Consider the following 25,126-nt stretch of genomic DNA (forward strand, 5'->3'; position numbering starts at 1 on the left):
GGAGAACAAGAGGCCCACCTTCGGGGTCTTGAATAGCACGCTCCCGGGCACCACACTTCACCAGTTCCTTAGCCCAGGCCAGTCTCTATTTGGATAGTTATCCTCCATGTGCACAACAGAGTCCTCTAACAATGTGCACCACACAGTCCAGGCTCTCCGGACCCATGTCCCCACAAATGTATCTCGCCGTAGTTATACTGTCATGTGTCTTTGCAGTCAGGCTGGTTTAGGAGTTTTCCTTTGAACCACAGATGTCTCCCCTAAATTGTAGGCCTGTCTGCCATGAGGCCTTGGAATGCAGATTTTAATCTTTAGTGGGGCTATGATCCGGCCCCTGGAGGCTAAGTGTCACAACCTCTATCTTCAGTTGATCCCATTTGGCCCTCATGTTTTATGGCTGTAGATTAGGGAATGCACAGATGTGCTCCCCAACCCCTGATGTCTACTGGAGCCAGACACCACGGCCCCATGACTCTTGGAGCATAGTAATGTCCATTTGCTATAAGTGGCAATTCTAGGTGAATTATGCCAAAAACCCCTTTACCAATGGAAAGGGTTTGGCACTGCAAATCCGTTAATATGAAACATCATGAGGCTGCTCCACTGCAATCCACTGTTGCAGTACGAAGTATTGTCAATCATTTCTCCATATTAACTTGGGGGCAGAGCAGGCCTCGTAGATAGTTGGAACACACATGGGTATTCCTCACTACGTGGGAACATATGTGCTATTGCTCATCCCGACTTGCGATGGCTGGCCTGACCTACAGGTTAGAACACCGGGGTTGCAGGTATGCGCTCAACAGCCGGCAATGGCAGGCTGGGCACCTACTCATCATGCCACAGTGCTGTGGCACATCCACCAGCCTGCCACAGTAGGCGGGACACGTACCCGAAACAGCATCTAGGCCGGTGTGCACACCTAGATCTACATTGGTGGACAAGCCAAACCTTTAGCCTACTGCCCCCCCTCCTCTTGGTGCCCGTCAGGGCTTCCCGGGGGGCAAGCTCACGTGAGGGGGCAACCCACTTCAGGTTGTCTTGTCTGAAGTGTAAGTGATGCCAACGGAGGCAGGGGCCCACTGGCGCCCTTCAGGCCTGCCATGACAGACCCGATATAGAGTTGTCAGCTGTCTGGTGGGTGGCACACTCAGTGCTATGTCTTATGACTTAGACCGTGCCGTACCCGCCGCCCTGTGTATGCGTTGTACCTGTTTATAGGGCGCACGCAGGTACGGCACCAAAACCTCATCGTATCCGTACCCCCAGCCTGATGCTGGCAAGGTGGGCACGCGCACCTTCCCTTTGCCATACAGGGGAAAGTGCCCAGTTTCCCAAGGTTATGCAGAGAAACTCTGCAAAGACTAGAAGAAAAAAGCTAAATGTTTTGGAGTAATTTCCCCATAGAACGTCATGTCCAACACCGGTTAATCATGCTTCGGGTTTAATTGGTCGAGCAATATATGGGGATACTTTGGTTTTGAGTGGTCTGGTCTGTGGTTGGAGATACGTGATGTGGATGGTTCTAGTTAGAGACACTTTGACCTCAAATCGCTGAGGTGTTGAGTTTTGATGCTTTGATAGGCCTATGACTTGATTGGAAATGTTTTCATTTAATTGGTCAAGATATTAATTGGAGATGCTTTGGTTTTGATTCATTGCAATTCTGGGGGTCCGTGCTTGATTTTAATTGATCCCATCACTAGTTGTAGACCATCTGTTTTTAATTGCTCTAGGCACTAGTTGGCAATGCTATGATCAGTAATTGTGAAGGTGATTGATGGATAGGCTAATATTTTGTGTATAAGATTGACGATACTTAACAGATGTTCATTATTCCCAATCCTTTCAGGCTCCCAGCGAGTATGAAACCAGTCCAGAACTGCTCTACTATCGCATTGCCCACCTCAACCGTGGACAGCAGTATCTTCTCTGGGTGGCAGCTGTGACCTCAGCTGGTCGTGGTAATATCAGTGAAAAGGTCACCATCGAACCTGCTGGGAAGGGTAAGCAGTGTATTGCTTTTAATGATGGGGTAGAACCACGGGAAGGCGAATTAACAGGAGGGAAGATATTGAATTTAAGTAAATTCTTCTTGTTGCTGTCCTCTCTCCTCTGTCATCTCCATGGTCCCGCTATCCACCATAGGAAAACTATAGAGGCAGTGCAGAAATGACTGCCTCCGTGCATGTATGAAAGGAAAGCCAGACAAAAAAATAGGTGGATCAACTACGGTACCCAAGTTTTTAAAATTCCAGCATGGACCTGGACCATCCATGCTCTTAACTGCAGGCGGAATAGGTAGCAATTGGAGTTGGAGTGGGGATGAGGAAGGCCATAATGCAGCTTTGTTTATTAAAGGCTCAGTGTATTTTTGCTAAACTGTTTACTTTGTGAAATTAGATTGCCTTTGTTTAGCTGCATGTAAGCATTAAAATCCTCATAATTGAGAGGATATTAAGAAAAAATTGAATTCATGTGATGATCAGATACTTGATCAACTGCCCTACTGGTTACTCCAGGTAAGAGTCTGCCTGAGCTAAAAATATATACTATCAAATCTGTTTACCTACTTCACTATGAGGTATCAAGCATTTCTAAGATAAAGTGGTTCAACACTTAAAAAGTGAAAAGAGCAATCTTTGTTTATGGTAAAAATAATTTTGAGCATTTGCACATATATATTTGTGACCACCAGCAGGGTGGTAAGTGACCTTTTCTTAACCATCGTTGTATCAATTTATTGCACCAGTGAACATTGCTATTCCTAATCTCTCAGTGAACAATTCACAAAGGTAAATGTACACATAAGCAAATGTACACATGTAAATTTAGCTTACACTTTGTAGCACATGTACTACTTTTGGCTAGTCACCAGTTACAAGTGTGCATTTACTAAAAACTGTAGACTTACATGTCTCCACCCCCTGAAACCAGAGGGTGGAGCCTAATTTACCAATGTAGAGATACTAATTTTCACACGTAGTTGTCGATCTCTGCCTTTAGGGTGGAGATCCCCCAATGGTAAAATAAGGGGAAAGTAAAAAAGTTACTAAAGCTTAAAAAAATACAAAAAATATTTTAATGTTAAATATTAATGTAAATTAATTGTATTTATTCATTTTAAATGTACAATAAAAAAACAACTATACCAACTTAATTTCGAATTCAATACTTAAATATATAAAAAAAAATCTTTTTATTTATTTATTCAAAAACACCTAAAATGTTTATATTTATTTACTATGAGTTAACTGAAGTACACCTAATTTGATATCGACAAAACTGAATGGATCCCATAACAAGTTGCCCAAACATATTTACTTCCATACAGAACTCGCTTGCGGGTAGAAAAACATACTTTTGTGAATAGGGAAAACATTACTGCCAGTCACGCAAGACTAAAACTTTGGTACAATCAAATATTAAGAAAATAAAAAGCCGTCCTAAGGAACGAAACTAAAATATACAAGCGGGAGATAACTAACGAAAAGACAAAGCTCTGGTCAATTGTAATGAGGAGAACATATTGGAAAAAACTGGGAGATAAAAAAGAAGTACTATGAAGAGGAGCTGCTTCAATTACACACATTATTGGAGCATAACAACCATTCCAAATTCTGTCGCAACATAAACAGTTTACAAAAGAACACGCATAAAAAGGGAAACTGTATATCGTATAAGAAAGATGGGAGGCACCCATGAAAAACATTTATACAAAGGAAGAACCAGCTGCTGAAGACCCAAAGACTTCAAGTAAGAGGACTTCAATAGTAAAATAAATGGAGGAGCGAATTAACCACAAACTTGTGGTACAAGTATTTGGCTCCATAACAGAAAATAGAGCTCCTGGTCCTGATGGTTTGCCAGGCTATCTATTTGAAGCTGATACAAGTTATTGGGTGCAACATTTACCACAGCTAAATCAAGCCTCTTTTATGTGTGCACAGGTTCCGCAGCCTTGGCGCAGATCCATCTTGCATCCAGTACACAAAAAGGGGAATACAAAGGATCTGGCAAACTATTGGATAGCTTTATTAGAAGTGGAGGCCAACGTGTATTCTTGTGAAGAATCTAGAAGACTGGGTTGCAAAAGCTAATACGCTATTATCACACAGGGTTCAGGCAAAAAGCCTCGACCATAGACAATATAGTTGGTCTTTTAGACCTGGCCCACTGTTATACCCATGGCTGGCCAGTCTCCGGTTTATGCCTGCTTTGGTGACTACTTCGCTGCATTTGAAGGAGTGGACCAGCAAATATTATGGAAGAAAGTAGTTGATTGCGATATACCCCAAACACTACTTGAAGCAATAATCGCACTCTACTCGGTCATGTGTACGAGTTAAACTGACCCATGGAGACAAGGCGTCGGGTAGGATTTTTATAAACAGGGGAATTTAACAATGGTTCCAATTGCTCTGCTGTCTTTCAGTATGTACACTGTAGTCTTGGGGTGTACTATAACTAAGGCCAAATCATATTCACCAAGTAAAGGACAGTACAAAATCCTGATCTTGAAATACGCTGAGGACCTAGTCATCTTGGATCAAACAAAAATAGGACTATAGCATTCACTGGACGAACTACACAAATACAACCTGAACAACAAATTAGTGGCAAACGCTAGCAAAATGAAAGTAACTGTCTTTGGCAGATGAATCAAAGAAAGTCTGGAAATTTGGTCCAGCTGAGATTGACTATTGTCCAGCGTACAACTACCTAGGGATCTGGCTGTTGGACACAAGTAAGTCTTTAACACATTTAAGATACATTGAAGTAAAAGCACGAAAATTAATATTTGCACTATGGCGGCTAAATGCTAGGTTTTATGGTCCATCAGCAAAAGCAGTCATAACCATAATAAAGGCCAAACTAGTGCCAACAATCTTGTAAAATGAACATGGTCTTATACAAGTTTCAATGTGTCACCTATAGGCGCATCTTTCATTTTCCACAGTATACCAGTTGAGCCCAGATCTGGTTGGAATTTGGACTTTTAAATCAAGACCTAGTATGCAAGTCCCATTTTCTTAGATATTGCCATCAGATAGCCCATGCTAAAGGCAGGTCACTAACTGCAATTCTGCAACGGATTTTTAAAGGATCAGATAACCAATGTACTGACCTTGGCTTAACTTTAGACACCCTTAGAACAAACAGCATTTCTTACTAGGCCTTGAAACATAAAATGAAAAACAGGTTGCTGTAGTATTAAGAAAATCTGATTTGATGTTCCTCAATCATATGAATAGTATAGGTTCATCATGCCATCCTATGATACTTCACAACCTCAACAATACTTGAACGAATCACTGAGTCAGGCAGGCAGGAGAAACCTTATGCTTGCTATGTTTTTGACTCTTCCAAATAATGACTTAGATCAAACAGGAGAAATGGTCCTAATACAACTATAAAATGCAAATTATGTAATTGCAAAATAGGATCCTTGACACACCTACTTTTCTGCTGTCCAGAATTTGGGACTGCTCGTAGTTCTCTCCTGAAACACAAGGTTTTACAAAATGGAACTTGCACCTGCAATGAGGCACTTTGTTTCAAAATAGCAGACACAATGGTATTGGCTTGCATCAGGAAATTTTTTAATAATATGTTGAATAGACTCTCACGCAGGTACAAAACAAACTGAGCGATGCCATTAACAGTTATAGCTGCTGTAACCTGATTGTACAATTTTCTTGAAGGCCATGTATCTTAAAGTTTTTTGTTGATGATTTTATGATAAATTGTGGCAGCTGTATTTTAAGAAGCTGTATTCAAAGAATGTGTAATTCATTGTGCATGGTGATTTCTTTGTAGAAAGACCTCCCATATTTCAGTGTTCATTTGTAAAGATTTTAATTAATCATATACAAAATAAATATTCAGGTGTTCAAGTGTTTATTAAGTATTACAAATATTGTTATGTATAGAATTAATTTTAATTTAGTTAAAAAATAGGTTATTAAAATAAAATCATTATTTTTAGTCAGATATATTTTAACATTTAATTACATTTATATGCATTTTTGAGAAGTCAAAATAAATTAATTTCTCAGCTGTCGGTGTGGCGATTTCCACACATGAAAGAAAGGAGAGGCAGAAGCTGTGGCCTTTGTACGCCAGTTAGTGAATAGCAACATTGTGTAATATGTGAAAAGTACTATTAAATGTATTACAAAGCGTAGTTTGTGAATAGACCCCTAAGTATTAACTTAAGACTAAAACTAATACTCAGGAGATGCTTACAGGTTATTTTTTTCAAAATACAAAATTATACATACCTATGTACATAATAAGCTTATTATTAATGTAAGAAAATGAAGATTAAAAGGTCAGTACTGTGCACATTCTATCCTAGCATAGGCAGTTTTTGTCAATTCCCAGGGGAATGTACTGAGCAGTTTAACCTGTGGAGCAGCTATTTTAGCAACCCCAATGCTTTCTGCAAGCAGTACTCCCTGGATACAGACGCACATTCTTCATCAAATTGACCTTAAACATTACGATTGTTGCAGCTGTCCTTCTCTTATCTGGTTGATTTTGAATTATTCTTACACTGGAAATGGAGTGAACTGTATTGCATTATATTATAGCATTATTATGGCACTTACTACCCATAGGTGAGTTGCTGAAGCACTTTCCCAGACGTGTAGCATCCTACACTGTGTAGGGTGACTGGGTGTACCAATGGAAATACATTTCATCCTAACAAAGTCAATGTTAGAACACTTGCCTCCTTTGAGAGTTTGATGGTGTTATCAGCACACATGTGAACTGTGCTCAACATTCTATGTTCTGATAGGATGACCACACATCAGTGATTTTCACTGTCTGGATCTGTATTTTGTCTGCAGCCCCTGCAAAGATCATTTCATTTGGAGGGACGGTGACCACGCCCTGGATGAAAGATGTGCGGTTGCTCTGTAGCTCCGTCGGGGAGCCAGCACCAGCTGTGAAATGGACCAAGGACAGGTAATAATGTCAGTGATGTGTGCGAATGTACGCTTCAGGCCTTTGGATAGTAAAACTAAGAAGGGTAAGTCATCCAGGTCTTGTACCAGGGAATGGGCCTAAACACTCAGATGAGTTTGTGAGAGTGGGCCGTCAATCAGGGTAATGATCCCAGCAGTAGGCTGGCTATACAGGTAGCAATGCCAGAGGTAGGGGAAGGTTGGCCATATAGCTAACATTGAGGTTGAATCCTGCCCCTTGGAAGGGCTTTGGTGCAAAGTTAGTTCAAGGTCAGATATCCACAACACAAAAATGCATTCCCAATCTATCCCTAAAGTGTTTGACTACCAATGAACAAGTCTAAAGCATGCATCAAACATCCCAGAGTTTTGCTTAGAATGTACTGGAGCATGCATAGGATATTCTTGGATCAGTCACTGAATAGTGCTGAAACGTGCATCTAGGATTAGAGAAACTTTTGTGGGCAACTGCAGAAGAATTGATGGATTAGTCTTTCCACATTCCGGAAGCATATACGTAGAGTTCTGTAAGCAATATCGAGCATATCATAAGCATTAATGAAGAATTCCATCATAATTTATGAAGCCTTGGGTAAGCATGCATTGAACATTGCAAAAGCATTAAGGTGCTAGCAAAATGAGATTTACTAACCTTTAAGAAAGAAACATTTGTTGAAAGTGCTTGTAGGAGAAGGTGGCGATTCCCCCATCTGCTTTATGTCTACTAGTTTCAGAAGTAGATATTTTAAAGGATATTCTTTGTTGTGGTGTTAAGATAAAATATGGTCATAAGCTAATTATTTTCCTCCGTTTAAATATGATCGGTGACAATAACGAAAAACTGTGGATTCAAGACAATAACGTAATGAAATATGAATTCAATGTATCTGAAAGCAGAATTGGAAAGTTGAGGAATAAATATCTGAATTTATAAAATGATTTTCGCTAGAAAGTTACTTTACCTGTCAGATGTCCAGATGATGAAGCAAATGATGATGTTCACATATGTACAGTTGATGTCCACAAATGTATGACTAGTGTACTCTAAACATCGAACGTGTGTTTCTCTTGTATGCAAGAGCTATACTTTCCCAGTATTTATTTGAGTGTTTTCACGATTTTTTGTGATGTAGGCAAAAAAAGTCAAAAATGTTTCACTATTTAAAATGCCCTCTCTGAAAACATTCCTAGAGTACTTCTGTAGTATTCTGTAAACCGTTTCAGAGCATTCTGAAAGTATTTTGGAGTATTCCGTAAGCGTTCTCAGAGTATTATGTAAGCATTCTAAGAGCATTTGAAAAGTGTGTGGCACTCCAATAGTGCCTTAAAAAAGCACTTTCGAAGTCAATAGGGAGGGTGTGAAGGATTTTGTGAAAATGTTGAACACTTTTTTTGGATAGTTATTGAATTCGTTGGAGCGCATTCTGAAAGTTTTTTTAGGACATTATCAATGATTTCTTACGTCCAAGTATTTATGCGCCATTGTAGTGGACTCCAGAATAATTTATGGTACTTTTAAGAAATAGTTTAAGGAATATTCTGTAGCTTTAATGGAACACTCTGGAATTAGAGCTAAATATGGAGCCTTTATGGAGAATTCCATGTGTGTGTAATGTAAGCATTTATGGAACAGTCTGGAAGTATTGTAGAATTATTTGGGAAGATTTAAAGTTGTCATGCAGCAAGCCTAAAGTATTTATAGACTATGCCTCAATAATGCTAAAGGTTAACTATTGTAAATGTAGAATTTCCCAACCAATTCAATACTGTAATTTATACATTGCCTGCTTGGCTGAAGCTTCATGTGACTGACTCTGCTCCATAGCCTGTAGCCTCTCCAAGCAGCTGGTATGTCACGATGTCCCTGAAAATGAGCCACGGATGACTTTTCTGTGCTTATGGAGATCCCCTGAGGTCAACACAAGCCCTTTAACTTCAGCAGCTGAATTGATTAAGGGGTTCATTGATTCAGCTGTATGTGGTTCTATTCATCATAACTGCTTTTTACTCTCATTTTCCAGTGAAGACTCTGCTATCCCTGTGACAGTGGATGGGCACAGGCTGATCCAGAACAACGGCACATTGATCCTGCGCTCCGTGAAGGCTGAAGATTCTGGATACTACACATGCACAGCCACCAACACCTGGGGTTTTGATACAATAATCGTCAATCTGCTTGTACAAGGTAATAGACCTTCTGCCACATAAGCCTCCATCCCCTCCACCCCCCATTGCACCCATCAACAGTCCTACAGCACCAGTCAGAGCTAGCCAAAGCACACAAGGCCATAGCACAATCAACATCTAGAAAATAGGGACTGCAGAGACATGGTGGCTATCAAATTCTAGCCAATGAACTCTGCAGACCTACAGCACCCTTTAACTAGCCGATGTATACAGACTCCTGGCACCCATCAACACTTAGCCAATGATGTCTGCAGGAACATGGTGCGCATCAACTTCTACGCAATGAGGTCTGTACACCTATAGCATCCATCAGCTGATAACCAGTGTACACGGACACATGACATTGATCAACACCTAGCAAATGAGGTCAGCAGGGCATGGGGCCTACTGCTAGCCACATAGGTCTATAGACCCATCATAAACATCAATTGCTAGCCACGGTCTACAGACCAATACCACCCAGTCAATGGGACCTGGAGACTGGTCGCACATCAATTGCTAGCCAGTGAGGCTGACAGGCTCTTGGTACCCATCCAATGCTAGCTAATACGGTCTGTAGACTTCAGGGACCTCTTAACTGCCACTCTATGTCTCCTGACTTGGGACACTCATTATCTGCTAGCCAGTGAGGTCTGCAGGTCAATCAATTGAGCCCGTCATCTGCATGCATATGCCACCCATCAGCTGCTAGTCAGCGAGGCCTACAGACCCATGGGTGTCATTAACTGCTCGTTAATGTGGCCTTCAGACCCACCCACCAGCCAGTATCTACAGACCGAGGACACTCATCACATGCTGGCCTACGACATGTTGCCCATTTACTGTTACCCAATGAGGCCTTCAAACCATTGGCTCCCACCAACTACTACCCAATGAGATCTGCAGGCTTGTGACACCCATCTAATGCTATCCCACAAATTCCATCAGTCCATGGCACCAATCAACCATCATGTAATGAGATCTTTAGACTCGTGGAACCCAAGAACGTCTAGCAATTTGATCTACAGACCCGATGGCACACTTCACACGCTAGTCAATGAAGCCTACAAACCCATAACACCTATGAACCTCTAGTCAATGAGATTTACATACCTCTGGCACTGCTAGCCAATGAGGTCTTTAGAAGCACAAACCCATCAACTGTTATCTGAGGTCTGCCCTTCATTGAAGCACCCATCACGTGCCAGCTAAAGAAAACTACATACACATGGCCCTCATCAACTGGTAGCCATTAAGGTCTGCAGACCCATGATGTCCTTCAACTGCTAGGAACTGAAACTTTCCTACTATCAGCACCCATAAATGATAGCCAATGAAGTATAACAACCCATCCATCAACTGCTAGCCTTTCAGCACCAAATCAACTGCTATTTTGTGGTGATCTAGAGAAAGGAAGGATGGGTAGAAGTGCTTTAGTTCAGGTATATGAGATGCTGAAACACTGTAGAGAGGAACAGGTACATTTCAACTGGTACAGTTCATGCAAGTCTTGTGAATGTTTGTGTGTGTAACCAGTGAGCCAGATAATACAAGATAGCAAGAACAGCTCAGTCAGCTAATGTGCCTACTTTTCAAATATGTTTTTTTCTGCAAGTCACAGACCACTTCAATCCCACTAAGAAAGATTAGGTGCTAATTCACTTTTTGCAAGGAAGTGTGTAACTTGAAACACTAACATTCCATTCCAAGGTGCTCTGGCGCTTAATGCACATGCTGTTATAAATCTTTGTGTACGCTGTCTGGTATGCCTGGTGGTGCTGTGCTACCATTACACCTATGTTTAAAGAAGATGTGGCAAGGGGCAGATACCCCAGAAACTTGAAATTGATTCCTAGTGACATAGTTCCTGGTTCTTCTTACTGTAGTGCCACCAGATCAGCCGCGTCTCACAGTTTCCAAGACATCGGCATCCTCCATCACACTGACCTGGATTCCTGGTGACAATGGTGGCAGCTCAATCAGAGGTAAGGTGGCTTAATGCACCCTGCTTGCAATATCCCTCTGAGAACAGCAGCAGGCATTATAATGGAAGTGTGGGTTTGGTTGTGGCAGGCTACTCCTGCAAAAAAATTCATTGGAATGCAGTACACAAGTCAAAATCCTCCTACAGTCATTTATTTTTTCCTTACATGCAAACAACTAATAACTGTCCAACACTGTTCAACAACAGTAATACATTTGAAAAACTGTAACTTTCTCTTAGACATTAGCTAGTCAGGAAATGCTTAATCTGTTTATTAAGTATCACAATTTGCCTTTTGTGCTACAAATTCAAAGCAAATTTTAAAATCACGACATGCGTTGAAGCTTCATATCATATTCATAATATCACCCAAAGATATCACTATTTTAAAATTCACATTCAGCTACCAAAATGTGGAAAACATTTGCCTAGTTACCAGCAACTTCTGCCAAATCTTATTTCTTTCTGCCTCACTGTCCATACCCAGACAAAGTTTCATAACTGGGCTTCTACCCAAAATAGCACAAAACATAATTCATGTCAATTTATCAGCAGGGGGGTGATGCACCCAAAGTGTTTTCTCAAGTTTCAACTTCCTGTGTAATCCCCTCTCAAAAATTAATTATACTAAATTGAATCTATGCATCTGCTCTACCAAGTTACTAGAATATGGGTGATATGCAAGGAAACTTTTTACTCGATGTACTTTGAAATAATTTACTATTCCAAGAGGAAAATTGGATCTCTTTATCAGCCACTACTTCCTATGGGGATTTTCCTGTGACAAAACCACACAGGTTCAATAAGTTAGGGGAACGTCAAGATGACCATCACCAATGGAAGCAGGTGCCCAGGAACAGTGACACACTTTCAGTGTTGATGCACAATCTCTACCCACTAATCCACTACCACATCTGCCTGTCAGGAACAAGCCATCAACAAATGGCCAATTAAGAACCCAAAGCATTTCTCTTAAATACTACTCAAAAATGTCTTCCATGGGAAACGTCAATCAAACGGAGTCTAAAGTCGTCTGGAGGGTTCTTCAGTTGTTCCCAAACATTAGCGATAAGCCGGTAAAATGGTTCTTCTGTTTTGCTCTCAGTGTATCAATAACCACCTGAAATAGTTCTAGCTCTGATAGTCCTCATCTTTAACTCACCTTGTGTTATAATACCTCTCCTGTTCTCCTAATGTTAACTGTCATTGATAGTATTTCCTCCTTCAGCACTTGATTGGTTGGCATGATTACTTTTCAGAGATCGCTCTTAATGTGTGACCTTGCATCGGACAGTGGTGTGAGGTGCAACCAACACCCCAGTCAGAAACCAGCCCAATGCCAGGTTGTTATGAATGAGATCAGCCAAGTTTTGCTGTTGAGCATTCTGCAGGCTCCATCTCTGCTGGTGGTTGCATCCCGCACAAAAATTACATATACCCAACATATTCCTGTAATGGTTTCTGGGTGCTACTTTACTTTATAATGTTTACAACTCTCTTAGATATTTCGATGTACCATCATATTGCCTGAGGCTGTAGCTTCTAAGCACTGCCAGGAATGGCCAAACTCATTATTAGAATAGAAGGGGGTTTAGTTGCTTCCAGAAGAGTATGTGCAATTTAGTATCAGTCTAGCATCTTTAGTATAATGTTGCATTATGTGACATTGGGTTGTTTGTTTTTATGTTTATGCGGCTGATACTTAAAAGGTGCAATTGCAAAAATAACAGCCACGTAGAAACAAAACTAGACCTTGAGGTCCATTAAAGAGTGTAAAGCCAGGTTTTTAAATCTTTTCTGAACAGAAGTTCTGTAATCAACAGAAGAGGATGAGGAAGATTACTCCAAAGGCTACATTACTCTGTGTTGCATTATACAGTGTATCAGGTCTGAAGGTCCCCAGAGCTAGTCCTTAACAGGGCTACTCGAGAGAGTCAAGGCATTTTGGAGGCCATCTTCTTGTCGCAGACCCAGCGTCCTGGTCAGCAGGGAACACACGCACTCTCACCTTTTATACTGCATGGGAGTCTGTACAACCATACAGCTCTCCTGAGTGCGCCATAGGCCCTATTTTCAGGTTAAGGCCGAGAAGTCCAGCTGAGGGGAATTAACGCTTTGTTGATGGCGGGCTTGACCGTTCTAGTCCCAGGAAGAGAGCGCGTGCTGCGCGCGAGGACCTCCTCCGGGAGCTAATTCAATCTGACGCTCCAGCTGCGGCGGGCTCGCGATCGATGACGCTCCGCGCGCTGCACCCTCCGATGGGCAAACAAGTAATTGGTGAGAACACCATTGACTGACCCGGGGAGAGTGTTATACACACAGGTCTGTTGATCGAATCCGCGGTCACCTGGGAGAGGCAATGGTACTGGGAGAGCAAGATGTTCAGTGCACCGAATTGATTCAGATGTGAGATTTCCATGAGTTACTACACCTGCTGCCGGCTACTGCACGTGCTGCTGGCCACTGTCTAGATAGCTCCGGGGGTTAATCAACCTGCTGTTGCCCACCAGGGCAGCCCCGAATGCCAGGAGTGGGGTGGGGGGGAAGGGGGGGGGTGGCGGGTTAGTGTGAGATACTTCTGTTTCACAAGTTTCTAGTCACTAGCATCTGTTATAACTGGCTGTCTAGGCTCCAGTCCCAGCAGTCCGTGTTAGTGCATCTACTGCACAGGTGTGTGTGTGGGGATGCGACAGTGAAAAAGAGAGACCTCCATGTCGCATTCGGTCCCTGTAATATGTTAACATGGATGACACTGAGCTATGTATCGCCTGAACGTGGAATTAGCTTGTTTCGTTGTGTCAAAACTTGAAATAAATCAATTATATAAAACAGAGAGGCCTCCAGTTCACGGATTTCAAGTCACTGTAAGTTACCTTAGTTGGTGACTTGACCTGCGGCAGAGCTCTGAGTGTCACCGGTTGGGCGTGGCTCCAATCACAGCAAGATAGCTCTATTGGTTAATGTATCTGCTACAGAGATCCGTGGGTCTATTTGAGGGGTGCTGTAATGCCCAGTTTCCGCAGTCTTTAACCTGCTCTGTGTGTAACCTGCAGGTGAGGGGCTGTAATTTCATACGGGGTTGATGTGTATACTCCAGGGCTGTGTGTCCGCGCGCTGCAGTCATAGATTCCAATCCTTGTCATGTGACTCAGTAGATGACGTGCGCAACGCAAATATCGGAATTATAATATGTATAGCCCCCACCTATAAACCCCACGCGGTTTCACTTCTGTGCACCAGACACCAGCTTCACACCCAGGGGTTCGATATACCCCGCCGCCCCCGCCGTTTCCAGCTCGTGGCCCAGGCTCTCAATAATGCAAAACGAGCACTTCATCTGCATCCCGTGTATGGAATTAGTCGGAAATCCATGTTTAATGTGCTCTGCTGCGGCGCCAGGCGTGGTGCGGAATAGAAAGCAGGCCTGCTTCGCAACAGACCCTGCCTCGGAGACGGGGGGGGGGGGGGGGGGGCAGATGTGGGGGGAGGGGAGGGAAGGAGACAGAAAAAAGATGTGGCTTTATCAAGAGATAGTGAGGCGCGACAGGTGGCATAGGAAGGGCAGGAGATAGAAACTAGAGGGGCAGGAGATGGAAACTAGAGGGGCAGGCGAGAGAGGACCAAGAGCAGGAGTACGGAGGGAAACGGGCAGCAGGGGAGCTAGGACGTACTAGAACGAAGAGGCTGGGCAAGACCAGTGCAGAAAAGTAGGGGGATCCTGCTAGGTCCCGGTTCCAGCTGCCATTTCTGGATCTGATCTGGGATCCTGCCAACCCTGCGAAACCTGCTGAATTTGTCCTGGTGTCATTTTCCAACACCGGCACATAAATTAGGAGTATCCCCCCCCCCCCCCAGACACACACACTCGCCTCCGTGTTCTCTTCATTCTACCTGCAGGCAGCGAGGGGGCTCTCTTATTTTAACATACAGCTAGGACCAAACCAAGGCCTGATTAAAAGGGTCTCAGCAATTCTTTTGTTAAGATATGATCCTGCTTGCGGGCCTTCTGAAGCCCTAGATGCTAATGTAGCCTAAGGAAGAAAGGCACACACAACTTATCATTTCACAAGTACATAAAAGAAACTATGATTTGGAAGCAGGTTTTTAACTTTGTTCAACTACCTATGTAAGTGATGTTCTTGGACTGAAAGAATGCAAGATTTATCTGCCTGTATGAGTAATCACACGAATCTTCATTTATATGGCACCTACTATTTTTTTCTTTTAATTTTTACAGCGCTACTCATATCTGATAGAGACTACTAGCCGCAGAATTCTTAACGTAGAATTATCCCCAGGCGTGAGACTGGATCCAGAATTTATTTTGCCACAGCATCTCTGCGCCCCGGGGGTGGCACCACATGACCCCGCCCTGACATCGTCCGCGGACGTGACGTCAGCGAGGTCACATAAGTCCCACCCGGGCGCACTGACGTCAGTTTCCTTCTTTTCAGCGTGCAACGCGGATCCGGAGTGTGTTCCCTTGACCTGTTTTCAGGCCTCTTTTAACGCCTTTGCATTGGGGAACAGTGTGCAATGCCTTCGGGTTTCAAGACGTGTGCTTCTTGTTCACGTCAGAAGTTGGCGACGGACCCTCACTCTATTTGTATGTGGTGTTTGGGCGAGCACCATGATTCTACGGACTGCGAAGCTTGTCAGCATCTCAAGCAGAAGTCGTGGCGGGAGCGCCGGATGAAATTGCTTTCGGCCCGCTTGTCCAGATCAGTCTCGTCACAGCGGCCATCCCCGGAAGGGTCCAGAAGCCGCCGATTCCGGCTGCGGCGTCATCTTTCGCCGAGGCTCCATGGGCGTCACTCGCCCGTCAGTAAGTCCGGCAGTTTGTCGCCGAGACCCTGTCCTCAATCGGCAGAGGGCGGGGGTTCCTCTTGGGATGTGCGCCGTCGCCACCCTATCTGCCTATTCCTGGCGATGGGGCGACAAGGGCACAAATGAGGGCCTACGCTACGGCTCTGCAGGCTTCTTTGGGCCTCCCTCTTCTCCCTGGGACGTTCGCAGATCGCTCGCCATGCACGGGGTCTTCTGCGGACTCGCTGGCGGCTTCACCCCCGGCGCCGACGAGTTCAGCTTCAGGTTTGGAGGTGTGGTGTCGTCGAGGTGCGGCCCTACGGGGTTTCCCCTCTTCGACCCACGGCGCCCCCGCCTCGCAGCGAAACCCCATGGAGTTCCCAGTGGTGTTGCAGGAGGTCGCCGGGACTCCCGGGTCGTCCTCGAGTCCCCCTCGGTCCTCTGGGCAGGCTGTCTTACCAGCGGCACCGCGGGTGGAGGCCGGGACCCGGGGCAACTCCCCGAGTCCCTCTCGGTCCCCTGCGCAGGTGGCTGCCTCGTCGGAGGTCAAGCCGGCGCCTTTTCGGCACCGTTCATTGGCCACTTCGGCGCCAACCCCGCCCCATTCTCCTCTGAGGCACGTGGTGGTGGAGGTCGACTCGGCACCACTGGTGGACACTTCGGCGCCGATCGAGGGCACGCCGGTGCCCATAGCGGACTCCCCGGCGCCGTCCCGACATCGGATTGTCGCCTCTTCTCCAGATGTCCCTTCCTCTCCGGAGGACTGTCGTCTCCTTGTCTCCTCTTCACCGGAGACTGGACACCGCATCGTTTCCCCGGCGGCTTCCAGGGCAGGTTCTACGCCGCGTCCGCGTCCCCCAGAACCGCTCTCCCGCTCCTTGTAGTTGGTTGCCCTGCCGGCTTCTCCACCTTCTCCGGAGACCCCTCAGGCCCCTCACTCATCCATGGGTCTTCCATCCCACAGGGCCTGGCCGTTTCTTCCTCCAGCAGGGCAAGGAGACGGGCGCCTTAGTTTACAGCCTTCGCCCACGGAAGAGTTGCTCTCTTACCCACGACGCCCTACGGAGGCGAGTGCAGCCTTTGTCCGGGCCATCACCACGGCCGCCAGCATTTTGCAGATGGGCAACCCGGTCGCTCCACTCCCAACGGGCCACTTGTTGACCAGGACTCTGGTGGAGGGGAGCCGCTTCTTCCATTTGAAGCTTCGCTCCACGACTCTCTTCTGGGGGCCTGGGGGCATCCTGCTACAGGGGGACCGGTGCCTCAGCCACTCCTCCACCGCCACCGTCCTGCTCTGTACGGCCCAGTCTGCCTTTTATCCCACCCCTCTGCCCAGGGCCCTGTCTTGCAGACTGCTTTTCCTTCCCTGCCTTCAGTGTTGCTCCCTTCGTCACGGGAGGCCCGGTGGTTGGACTCCTGGGGGCGTAACACTTTTGCTTCCACTAGTGCTGCTCTGCGCGCGCTCAACACGCTTTGTGTGTTGGCCAGGGCTACCTCCGACCTTTGGGATTCCGCGGAGTCCCCTTTGTCTCACACTTCCCATGAAGGTGCCCGTGCTGATCTGCAGGACCGTGTGCTGGATAGTCGGGATTTAGCGGCATTTATTCTCCGTTCGGCCTTGGATGTCTCTGATTCTATCTCCGGTGCTATTGCGAGTTCTGTGGCCCTCCGCCGCCATGCTTGGGTGTGGGATAGCGTCTTTTCAGAGAATATTCAGGAGCGTCTTGTTGACCTGCCCTTTGATGGGGTTCTTTTGTTTAACACCCACGCGAACTCCGCTATTCAGTGACTTTTTGCGGGGCTCCGTCCTCCTCCGTAAGCTTCGGCTTGTCGGTCCTCAGGTGTCTTATGGGAGGTGTTTATCTCACCTTTCTCGTTGGGCCTAGTGTTTCGGTTGGCCGTCTGTGTGCTGTGTGTGGCTTGGAATGCCTTCGGGGTCCTTACTTTGGCCCCTCTGTACTTTTGGCTGCTGGTACAGCCCTTCAACTTCTGTGTGATTTTTGGCTGTTAGAGAATCTGTATAGGTCCTCAGGTTGGACCATCTGTGTAATTTTTGGATGATTAGTAAACCGCCTGTGGTGATACCTACAGGTCTTTTCTGTTCTTGGCCTCTGCTGCGGGTTTCCCTAAGAGGTGTTCCCCGGGTTTGTTTCGGGACGTGTCATACCCTAGGTGGGGTACTTGTAGGCTATTGTATAGCTCTATCCTACTCTGGGGCGGTTGTGGAAACCCTCTCGGGTTCCTCGCGTTTCCTGGCGTCCCTGTATGCCACTTGGTGCAGTCTCTCTCTCTTTTTCTCTTCCGCCTTAGCGCAGCTTGTGCTGCTCCGGGTTCTGTCCCGCTCAGTATCCGATGGTGTCTCTACCTTTCTTCTGCAAGGATTGCCTGTTGTATGTTTTGCCCTTGTTCCTGCGGGATGTCTGCTTCTGTGCGTTGTGCCTTCCCTCTTCAGCTGCTGGGTCGATAGCCCGCCTTTTGTCGTGTCATCTACGGCGTTGTGTCTTGGTGTTTTCACCTTCTTTTCCGACGTTTCGGCCTGGAACTCTGCCTTGTGTTTCAGGGGAGCTGGGTTTCTTCCTAGTGTTCTCCTGTGTTCTGGTTCTTCTCCTCTTTATCTTCTGGTCGGTCCCACTTCTCTTTGTGGGCCGGGCTGTGCCGCTGGGACAGTCCTTCTCTGGGGCTTGTTCTGGGGTTCCCTTGCTTCCGTCTTCGTCTTGCGCTCGGCTTGTTCTGGGCACACTGCTTCTTGGTATTACCAGCCGGCTGCTGCACACGCCTGGTGGTTATGGTCCATCTCCGTGGGCCTCGGCGTGTGCCTGTGTGCTTACTGTCCCTTCTCACGTCTGTGTTTATGCTTGTGGAGGCTGTTCCTGCCTTGTCCCCTGCCTCCGGGCTGCTACCTGTTCAGCCGTCTCCTTCGGTGTGTGTTCTCCTGCGGCGGGCTATGCCTCCGTTCCACCTCTTCTCCTTGGATTTTGCGGGTGGTTCTTTTCTTCCTTTGGTATTTGCTTGGTGCCGTCTGTCCCTCTGGGTGTTCTGGCGGACGCCCTTTGCCCTTCGGGTAGGCTTGTGGTATCCTGGCCTTCCCTTCTCCTTCATCTTGCTTACTTCTGCTTGGTGGGGGCTGGGCCGTCCTTCCTGTCCCCATGACACATCCCCTGTTGGTTCCCTGTGTTCTTCCTGCCTGGTGAGGTTCTCTCGCAGACCCTCTTCCCCTCTGGGCATGGCTAGGGTATCTATTCTACGTTAAGGAATCTGCGGCTAGTAGTCTCTATCAGATGTACAAGTTACTTCCCTTCGGTAGCGATGTTTCTGATGGATACATCTGCCAGTGGATTCCTCACCTTGTGAATATCCCCTGCGCCAGCAACATTTGGAAACTTTTGTAGCAGTCCACGCCGATGAGGTCGAAGACGACGTCACAGAGTCACGGCTCCGCTCGCAACTCCGCTGACGTCACCGGCTCCATAAGAAGACCTCGTCGGCGGATGACGTCAGTTCCCTTTTTTCCGCCCCGTCGACGCCAACGGATTTCGGGAATAGCTTCATTGTTACTTTGTGTTTCTCTGGGTTTTCTCTGTTTCTCTTTCAAGAAAGATGTCGACAAGGAAGTCGGGCTTCAAGCCTTGTCGTGAGTGCGGCAAACACATGTCGATCACGGATCCACATGACGACTGTGTGTGGTGCTTGTCATCTGACCACGATGTGGATGGTTGTTCTTGCTGTCGCAAGATGAGCTTGAAGGCTCTCAAAGAAAGGGAGGCGAAGCTCTTCATCGCAAGGATGAAAAAGGAGAAGAGAGGAAGAAGGAAGTCGAGGATGAGGTCGAGGTCACGGTCGAGATCGAGGTCGGCGTCGACGTCAACTTCGGGGCATGCTTCACGATCCAAGAAGCACAAGAAGAAGAGGAGGCACTCTTCTCGACACCACTTGGACAAGAGTTCGGTTCCGAAGTCGAAGTCACCAACTAAACGCCGAAAGGACTCGGTGTCTCCTTCACCCGTGCCGGATTCGCCTCCTGGCCCTTCTTCTCCAGTGGCTTCGCCGGCTCCTTCTCCGGCTTAGGCTCCATCTCTGACGCCGGTTCCATCTCCGGCTCCGGATTTATCTCCGGCTCGGTCTCCGGCCCCGGTTGAGGATCTTCAAGTCCCGGGTGAGCCTGTGACACCGCTTATTCCACCGTCGGCACCGGTTGGCCCGAGTCCGGTGATGCCTGACCAGTATCCTGCGTTCCCTGGACCAGGTCAGGACCCCTCGCATTATTTAAATGCTATGTACGGGGTGTTCGTGAGAGCCATGTACACCACTGGTGCACCTGCGGGTCCGATGGGTCCAATGGCATTTAATTTGGGGGTGCCGCAAGTCTATACGCAGGCCCCTTTCATGCCATTTTTTCCAGCGACGCCGTCTTGGTATCTACCGGCGCCGAGGACGTCGACGCCGCTTCCATCTTCACCGGCGCCGGCTCGACCTCGTTCGACACCGGCTGCTCCTGCAGATCCACGTTCGACGCCGGCGCCGTCGGATTCGAACACGGCGCCGCCGACGCCGCTTGTACGGATTCGGTCCAGAAGGGAGGCTCAGAGAGTGGTTGATGAGCGGAGGTACCTTCTGGAGGAAGCAGAAGAAGGAGAGCTGGTGGAGTCTGATGAGGTGTTTGAGGAGCTTAAGGAAGCTAGTGGACTGGATTTGTCTCCTGAGTGGGAGATTACTCCTCCTTCCGATGAACCCTCCAAGGATGTGGCTCCATATCATGCAGTCATCAGGAAGGCTGCGGAACTGCTTGATCTCCAGTTGCCAACTACGGAGTTCAAATCAAACATTTTGACTGAAGTGTTACATTCTCCTACTGCAGTTTCGGAACCGTTGTTGCCTTTTAATGAGGCCATTATTGACCATGTGTTGGAGGTGTGGCGTAAGCCTTTTTCTGCTCCTGCAGTCTCTAAGACGGTTGCTAGGAGTTATAGGGCAGCTCCAGGGGACCCTGAGTTCTTAACATCGCATCCATCGCCTGAGAGCCTGGTGATTCAGGCGGCTTGTTCAGGAAAATCCAAGGGTGCTTTTCCTCAAGTTCCGGGGGACAGAGAGGCTAAAAGGCTGGACCAGTCGGCCAAAAAGGTCTTTTCATCGGCCAGCATGGCTCTAAAGTCAACGAATGCCACTTGCCTTTTGGGACGCTATGTACATGCGCTCATGGATTCTGCTAAGAAGCTGGCGCCAAAACTATCTGAGGAGGATAGGGTTGGTATTAATGAAATCTTGACTGATGCCCAGGCAGCAGCATGCCAGGTGATCCAAAGTGGGCTGGACACGGCGGATTCAGTGGCAATGGTCATGGGATCTTCTGTTGCCACCAGGAGGAGTGCGTGGCTGAAGTCTTCGGAGTTTTCCCAGGATGTACAATCGACTCTGTTGGACTTGCCATTTGATGGATCTGGTTTGTTTGGCAAAAAGGCAGATGCTGCTCTTGAACGTTTTAAGGAGAGCAAGGCAACGGCTAAGTCTCTGGGCCTTCAGTCCCAGTCAAGTAGGTCTTTTAAAAGGTACAGAGGGTTCGGAATGGCATCCTTTCGTTCCTACAGGCAGACCCAGCAGTAGCAACAGCAGCAGCAGCAAGGCTCTTCGTCCAGAGGATACAGAGGTAGAATCAGGGGTCGCACACGTGGCCGTCAGCTCTCCTCCTCTTCCTCTTCCTCTTCAGCCCCTCCCACCACCGCAAAGCAGCCCTAGATCCGCCATTCTGGATCATGTTGGTCCTGTGGGGGGCCGGCTTACCCATTTTCTACAAGATTGGGAATCTGTAACTACAGACCTTTGGGTTCTAGATCTTGTAGAAAATGGGTACGCCCTTCCCTTTCGGGAATTCCCTCCGAATTACCCTCCTTGTCAAGGGGTTTGCTCGGAGAACCACCGTCTTCTCCTACAGGAAGAAGTCCTGAAGTTACTACAGAAAGGTGCGATAGAGGTGGTTCCAGAGCAGGAGAGGGGTCAGGGATGCTACTCCCAGTATTTCCTGATTCCGAAAAAGGACGGCAGATTGCGTCCGATATTGGACCTCAGAATCTTGAATCTTTATCTGAAGCAAGAGAAGTTCAAGATGCTCACCCTTGCGCAGGTTCTTCAAGCGCTGAATCAGGAGGACTGGATGGTGTCGATCGACTTGCAGGATGCGTATTTCCACATCCCCATCCTGAAGTCGCACAGGAAGTATCTCCGGTTTACGGTAGGGTCGCAACATTATCAGTTTGCGGTCCTTCCGTTTGGTCTTACTACTGCACCCCGGGTCTTCACGAAGGTGATGGCAGTGGTGGCAGCCCATCTCAGAAGGTCGGGGATTTCCGTTTTCCCCTACCTGGACGACTGGCTGATCAAAGCGGAGTCCCCAGAGAAGGTTCTACATCATCTGCAGGATACAACTCAGCTGTTGTTCAAATTGGGTTTTTCGATAAACGTGCCCAAATCGCACCTGGTGCCCTCTCAGCGCAACCTGTTCATAGGTGCGGTATTGGACACTACTGTGTGTCGAGCATTCCCTCCGCCTCAAAGGATTCTCGACATACAAGAAATGATTCCTTTATTTTGCAATGGAGCGGTCATTCCAGTCCTGAAGGTCCTTCGCCTGCTCGGTCTGTTTGCTTCCTGCATTCTGTTGGTCAACCATGCACGCTGGCACATGAGGGCGCTCCAGTGGTGCCTCCGCAGGCAGTGGTATCAGCACAAAGGAGATCTCAGGGAGTGTGTGAGGATCTCCGGAGAAGCTGCAGCGGATCTGTCTTGGTGGAGCGTGGAGGGCAATCTGTTCCAAGGAAAGCCCTTCCATCTACCTCCATCGGTGGCCACAGTGATAGCGGACGCATCCACTTTAGGGAGGGGTGCGCATCTGGGGGATCTGGAGATCAAGGGTCTTTGGTCTCCAGAGGAAAGGTTGCTTCACATCAACCTTCTAGAATTGCGGGCGATTCGTTTAGCACTCGCGGCCTTCCTCCCTTCACTTTGCGGTCTGTCTGTTCAATGCTGACGGACAACACTACCGCGATGTGGTATGTCAACAAGCAGGGAGGGGTGGGGTCTCTTTGTCTCTGCAGAGAGGCCCTGCGTCTATGGTCCTGGGCTCAGGACCATCAGATTAGTCTGATGGTAAATCATCTGGCCGGGGTGCTGAACATGCGTGCGGACAGTCTCAGTCGGCAGTTCTCCGCCGACCACGAGTGGAGGCTCCATCCGGAGGTGGTTTGTCACGTCTTTCGGATGTGGGGGACTCCTCGGGTGGACCTGTTCGCCACCCGCGAGAATGCTCACTGCCCGTCATTCTGCAGTCTCCAGTATCCGATGCAGGGAGCGTTGGGGGACGCGTTTCAGTTGAGTTGGGGCTCACGACTCCTTTACGTGTTTCCTCCCATACCCTTGATTCCTCGGGTTCTGAGGAAGATTCGTCAAGACCGGGCTCAAGTTATATTGATCGCCCCGGATTGGCCAAGAAGGGTATGGTATGCAGATCTTCTCCACCTCTCCTCGTGCCCTCCGCTCTTTCTCCCTCTCAGGGCAGACCTCCTCTTGCAATCGGGGGGCAGGTTCTACACCCCCACCTCCAGAGCTTACACCTTCTTGCCTGGAGATTGAACGGGGCAACCTGAACTCTTTTTCTCTCCCTTCTGATGTGGTAGATGTAATTTTGTCTGCCAGACGTCATTCCACCAAATCAATCTATTCCTATAGGTGGTCTAAATTTGTTCTCTGGTGTGGGGAGAAGTCAGTTGATCCTTTGAAGGCTCGTTTATCTGACATTCTGCAGTTTGCCCTTTCTCTTGCTCAGCAAGGCTTTGCTGTGGCTACTGTAAAAGGATACTTATCGGCTTTGTCGGCTTTCCTTTGCTTGCCGGATCAGCCGTCATTATTCAAATCGCCTATTGTTCTTTGTTTTCTTAAGGGCCTCACAAACATGTTTCCTCCTACTCCCTTTATTGTGCCTCAATGGGACTTAAACCTTGTCTTGACTTATCTTATGGGTTCTCCCTTCGAGCCCTTACACAAGTGTCCCTTGAGACTGTTGTCTTTTAAGACGGTTTTTCTCATTGCAATCACCTCGGCAAGGAGGGTAAGTGAGCTTCAAGCTCTAAGTTCAAAACCCCCGTTTTTGACCATTCATGCTGAAAGAATGGTACTCAGGACCAGGGCTGCATTTCTGCCTAAGGTGGTAACTCCCTTCCATCTGGGGCAGTCCATTACCCTTCCTTCCTTCTATCCTCCCCCTCACCCTTCCAAGGAGGAGGAGAGACTTCACCGCTTGGACCCTAAGAGGGCGGTGAGCTTCTATCTGGACAGGACTAAAGACTTCAGAGTTGATGACCAGCTCGTCGTGGGCTTTGTTGGCTGCAGGAAAGGTCGAGCGGTGCACAAGCGCACCCTTTCCAGATGGATTGTCTTGTGCATCAAGATATGCTACTCCCTGGCTGGTAAGGAACCTCCAGAGGGTTTAAGGGCTCATTCCACTAGAGCAAAGTCTTCCACTTCTGCTTTGTCTAGGGGCATTCCTGTGGAGGACATTTGTAGGGCGGCAACTTGGGCCTCCCTCCACACCTTTGCAAAACATTATTGCTTGGACACCGAGGTGAGTAGGGACGGACACTTTGCTCGATCCGTCCTTCAGGACTTTCTGGTATAGAAGGGTGGACACCCTCCTACGGGAGTGGGGACTGCTGTGGGAATCTATTCACAAGGTGAGGAATCCACTGGCAGATGTATCCATCAGAAGAACAAGTTACTTACCTTCGGTAACGCTTTTTCTGGTGGATACAGTATCTGCCTGTGGATTCCTCACTGACCCACCCGCCTCCCCGTTGTCCATCCTTCTATACCTGCAATTCTATTAGTGGTATTTCAAAATGTGTTTTGTTACTGTCAAAGGCAAAATGTTATTTCCTTTGCCTTTCTACTTATTCTCCACACTGTGTGTGTTGCTTCATATATTATGTACTGTGTATATATTGCTGTCAGTCCGTCCGTGTGCCTCGAAGGCACGGAAAAAAGGACGGAACTGACGTCATCACGCCGACAAGGTCTTCTTATGGAGCCGGTGACGTCAGCGGAGTAGCGAGCGGAGCCGTGTCTCTGTGACGTCGTCTTCGACCTCATCGGCGTGGACTGCTACAAAAGTTTCCGAATGTTGCTGGCGCAGGGGATGTTCACAAGGTGAGGA

General features: G+C 47.3%; 1 protein-coding gene across 4 annotated transcripts in view; it reads left to right on the forward strand.

Moving 5' to 3' along the window:
- Positions 1-25,126, forward strand: part of DSCAML1 (DS cell adhesion molecule like 1) — a 504,760-nt gene that overhangs the window by 437,902 nt on the left and 41,732 nt on the right. For all 4 annotated transcript variants that reach the window (XM_085647435.1, XM_085647434.1, XM_085647436.1 and 1 more), the window contains exons 21-24: positions 1,853-2,006; positions 6,858-6,975; positions 8,996-9,159; positions 11,027-11,125. In XM_085647435.1, the coding sequence (XP_085503561.1) occupies positions 1,853-2,006; positions 6,858-6,975; positions 8,996-9,159; positions 11,027-11,125 (535 nt within the window). The remainder of the gene's footprint in view (positions 1-1,852; positions 2,007-6,857; positions 6,976-8,995; positions 9,160-11,026; positions 11,126-25,126) is intronic.

This window comes from Triturus cristatus, chromosome 3_2 (genome assembly GCF_964204655.1).
Source record: "Triturus cristatus chromosome 3_2, aTriCri1.1, whole genome shotgun sequence".
NCBI classification, from domain to species: Eukaryota; Metazoa; Chordata; class Amphibia; order Caudata; family Salamandridae; genus Triturus; species Triturus cristatus.